The 4471-nt window shown below is 42.7% G+C and overlaps 1 protein-coding gene across 1 annotated transcript; it reads left to right on the top strand.

The window, feature by feature from the left end:
- Nucleotides 1-738: 738 nt before the first annotated feature.
- On the top strand, nt 739-4171 carry LOC109785834 (uncharacterized). Its single transcript, XM_020344427.4, has 8 exons — nt 739-1013; nt 1381-1716; nt 2294-2465; nt 2582-2792; nt 3089-3234; nt 3322-3360; nt 3509-3583; nt 3720-4171. Coding segments are annotated over exons 2-8 (690 nt in total). The 5' UTR covers nt 739-1013; nt 1381-1714; the 3' UTR covers nt 3765-4171.
- Nucleotides 4172-4471: the final 300 nt, after the last annotated feature.

The raw sequence follows: 4471 nt of genomic DNA, 5'->3' as shown, positions 1-4471 counted from the left end.
AGGTGTCCGGTGGCGGCGGACACGTCCGGCGCGGCGCGAGGGGAGCGGGTTAGGGTTTGCCTGCGAACGTTTTTCGGGAGAGATGCATATATATAGGTAGAGGGAGCTAGGAGAGTCTAAATGAGGTGCGGTTTTCGCCCACACGATCGTGATCGAACGACCTACAGCATGGAAAAGAGTTTGGTGGGTTTTGGGCTGTTTAGAGAGGGGTTTTTGCTGCAACACACAGAAGGCATCTGCGGTTACCCGGTTAACCGTTGGAGTACCAAACGACCTTCAAATGGAACGAAACTTGACCGGTGGTCTACCGGTGGTATACCAAGGCCACTTGACAAGTCTCGGTTCATTCCGAAAACGTTTGACACCCGCTCACGAAAGAAAATAAGAGGGATGCACCGGAGGAGATGAGAGCGCCGGATTGCAAAACGGACAACGGGGAAAATGTTCGGATGCATGAGACGAACACGTATGCAAATGCAATGCACATGATGACATGATATGAAATGCATGACATGGACAAAATGCAAAACGAAAAACAAAACCCGACCACAAAGGAAATATCATAACACATAGCCGAAAATGGCAAGAGTTGGAGTTACAAATATAGAAAGTTACATCCGGGGTGTTACACCCTTCACCTGCGAGTAGGAGCCAGCAGGAGGACAAGGAGGAGGAGGAGCAAGTTTGTGGACTCCCGGTGCCTTCGGTTTGTTTAAAAAAAAGACCGACTCTGTCTTCGGGCCGAAATCCAGGCTCGTGAGTTTATATCATGGAGGGGCACGCGTCGTTGCAAGTCCCACCATCGATCCCCTCCCGTTCCCGTCGCCAAGGAAAAGCACCAAGCACCAAACCCTAATTGCCTTCCTTCCTCCCCCCGGCGGCCCGGCTGCCATGTCATCTCCTCCTTCCCGGCGTGGTATCTTGACCACAATCCCGGTCTCCGACGATGGGACCTTCGGCTACTCCGTCCCGCCCCCGGCCCATTGCTCCAGTGCAGCAGCTACACTGCTCCCGTATGTTTCTCGCAAAAAAAAAAAACTTCCGTATGAACAACCCCCATGTCGTTTCCATGTTGTGTTCTATCTCCATAGATTAGCATCCTCAGATTTCTCGTGGGAGTGGACTCGTTGTTTAGTTTATAGTACAACGGCAGTATATTTCTGTTCTTCGAAATCGATTTGATTTGTCAATGGTTTTTGGGATCGTGGTGGTGGGTGGATCTTGTGGAGTCTAGTATTTCTCTCCATATATTTAACTACTACTAACATCAAATTGGTCATATCTAGCACGTCGATTATACGGATTATTCATTTATCTCCTTGTATGAATGAATTATGCTTCTCCTCTGCTCATCGAATCCGCCTGCTTGTTCCGCTTCAGGTTTTGGGGGACAGAGCACAAGCCTGCTCCATTGGTACTGCAGCAAGGACAAACCATTCGTGAATCCATTGCCCGCTCCTTGAAGAAAGAGCAAGAGAGCAAGTTTTCGAATTTGTCCGTGCTTCCCAGTTGCCTCCCAGGGGCGCAAATTTTTTCGTCTCTTGGGCTGCCTATTCTGTACCAGCAACCAGATCACTGGGGAATTAGATTTTACACCAGAATTGATCTCAAGGGATCTTTCCACACATACCCTCATGTGGGTTGACCATTTGAGAGCTTAACTGAAGTTAACGATGCTATTGAGCTCTACCTGAGGGGCCGCCAGGAGGAGCAAATGTAAGACTTCTCAACTTTGTTCCTTCTAGGTTTCTGCCTGTCCTGTTTAATTTGTGCCAATACATGCAGTTAAGTAAATGTATAACACAAATTAGGATTTTTTTTTAATAGAGCCAAGTTTGACTATGTAGAAGCTGTCTGTAAATTGTAATAGAAATGCCAGCCTATACTACTTGTGTCTACTTGAAGTTTTTTTTACTGTATTTGTGAGAATTATTGGAATATTCATAAGTCATATATGCGTAGCTGTAAATTAACAAAGCACATATGAAAACGATCTAGGTATAGTTTGCCAGAATAACAATTTTTACTTTTGGTTGGCTTTTTAACTAGGCACTCCCACATGCATAGCTATGCTTTCTTGTGTGCAAAATAATGGTGATAACCAGAACAATTATGCTAGCGTACCGAGTTCAATTCTGCAAGGAAAGATTGATATGTTTTCTCTTGCATTGAGAACTCGCATGTTAGCAACAGCAGAGTAGCCAGTCTTTTTAATGGACTTTTTGTCAATCTGTTTCCTTCACTTGCGAGAATGTACAGTGTGCCAGCCATTTAAATGATCTGATCTTACTAGGTTTGTGGGATTATCTGGAGTGGAGCTTGCTGTACAAAAGTGCCTTTACTGGCCTGATGGCAGAAGGAAAAAGCATTTGGCGTCCCAACCAATTGATACAACCCGTGATTTTAACCGCCAGCTGGTTGAAGCTCTGGTGGACAAGTATAATGAGGATCACAACCTTTTGGGGGTCTGTTCTCTGTCCCTTCCCCTCTTGCCCTCACTGCTACCAAGGGTTGCACTGTATCTCTCTCTTATCCATTCCTGTAACAATTGAATGCTGATTGAATCCATGCTTCTTTTCAGGATCTTGCATATGAATTCAAAGATATTATGTGCTGCCAATCAATTAGAGATAGTAGGTTTTACAATCATATCAATTTCACTGCGAAGGTTAAAGGAGCTGATGATTTGAACTGCTGCACTGACAAACTATTCTTTGCTGAAGTCATGTATAATCAATCATCCAGTGAATTGTTTGTCATCTGTTTATGTGTGCTGGATCCTACTGCTAATGGTATGATATATTCCGTTCCTGGACTCTTTACATATTTTTGAACTACCTTGAACTTATGTGTCACAGTTTTGTAAGTTGGGTTTCTGGCTCTAGTGTGATCTTTGATACATTAACCTATTTGTCTGCCCCTTTTTCATCTCACATATGATCCTTGAGACTTACATTGGTAGTATCTCGAACTGTATAACCATGACTTTTTATTATATTCAATTTGTCAATTATTTAGGTATGATTGTTATTGTGCTTGATTCGTCATTTGTTAGTTATATTAACAATTCCTACTCTTCGTAATGAAGGTTACTGTTATGGTTGTCACTGTAATGGAAGTCCTGACATGAAGCACCCAAGTTCTGGTTACATAGCTGGCCACACAAGTAACGTGTCTGGTAGATCTTCTAAGATAAACTGCGGAAAGTTTGATGATGAGGACAATGAGGACGAGGTATGCATGATGATTTATTTTCTTTCAAGTTTCCATTCAGCATTTTGTTGCTTGATTCGTTGCTAATTACATGTCTGTTTTTTACAGCTGGAAGCTCAGAAGGCTAGGTTACGATGGTTGTTTGGGGTAATGACATACATACGTGTGTGATATACTTCCTCCGATCCATATTAATTGCCGTTGATTTAGTATAAATATGGATCGGAGGGAGTAGTATTATGTATAGTAACATGATGTTGGTTACTTGCTTATGCCTTGCTTGAATTTTTGATAGGGCTCTGAGCTGAAGCAAATCAGGGACCCACATGGGGCAGAGCAATGGAGAAGAACAGCTGAGCCAGCATTGCAGGTAATGCTATATACTCCTATATCTGTGCGACCTAGTATAATTTATAGTAACACCATGTTTTTTTGTCGGATGTCCCGCCAAAGGGACTAGCAACATGATGTTGATTATTCCCTGCTTGCTTATCTATTTTCTCTAGGAGCCTACGGTGTTCTCTCCTAGAAAGAGGGCACGTAACATGTAAAGCCAAGGGGAGGTCTGTACTCAGAGGCCAAGGAGGGCGCTGGAGTGGAAGACACTTGAACACGGGGTAGCAAACGAGGCCACTGGATTAGCATTTTGCTGTGGAGGGTTTGTGTATTTCACTGCCAGCAGCCCTTGTCGAAATGTTAAGACCAAGTACCATGTAATTTCCTGTTGTTATTTCCTGCTGCCAAGAAATTAAGAATATTTGTAGGAGGCTATGCCTAAGTACTTCTTGCATGTTTCTATGGTGGTTGTGTTTCGCTTGCTGAATTGTTGGACGGACAATAGACGGAACACGATCTATGTGGTGTGTATTGTTGAAACACAATCAACTCTGTTCTGATTTGTGATTGCATGGCACAACCATAAACCTTGCACAATTAGTATATTTTTGAATATTGGGTACTCCTTCCGCCATATCTCAATTATAAAATGGAGTGATAATACTTTTTTTTTCTTTTTTTTTTCTTTTCAAAAAGGGGAACGACCCGGCCTCTCATGATGCACACAACCATCTTTATTAAAAGAAAATAAATAGGTCTGGCATGTACTCCCTCCGTAAACTAATATAAAAGCATTTACATAACTATTTTAGTGATTTAAATGCTCTTATATTAGTTTACGGAGGGAGTACTTAGTATCAACTACCCGGCCTCTCATGATGCACACAACCATCTTTATTAAAAGAAAATAAATAGGCCTGGC

This window comes from Aegilops tauschii, chromosome 2, assembly GCF_002575655.3.
Source record: "Aegilops tauschii subsp. strangulata cultivar AL8/78 chromosome 2, Aet v6.0, whole genome shotgun sequence".
Taxonomy (NCBI): Eukaryota; Viridiplantae; Streptophyta; class Magnoliopsida; order Poales; family Poaceae; genus Aegilops; species Aegilops tauschii.
This window is presented reverse-complemented; position numbering and strand designations above follow the sequence as displayed.

What these genes read in the sequence shown, in the direction of transcription:
- LOC109785834 (XM_020344427.4), top strand. An exon ending in GCTGGATCCTACTGCTAATG is followed by an intron (nt 2,793 to 3,088) that starts GTATGATATATT and finishes TTCGTAATGAAG; the next exon opens with GTTACTGTTATGGTTGTCAC. An exon ending in ATGAGGACAATGAGGACGAG is followed by an intron (nt 3,235 to 3,321) that starts GTATGCATGATG and finishes TGTTTTTTACAG; the next exon opens with CTGGAAGCTCAGAAGGCTAG.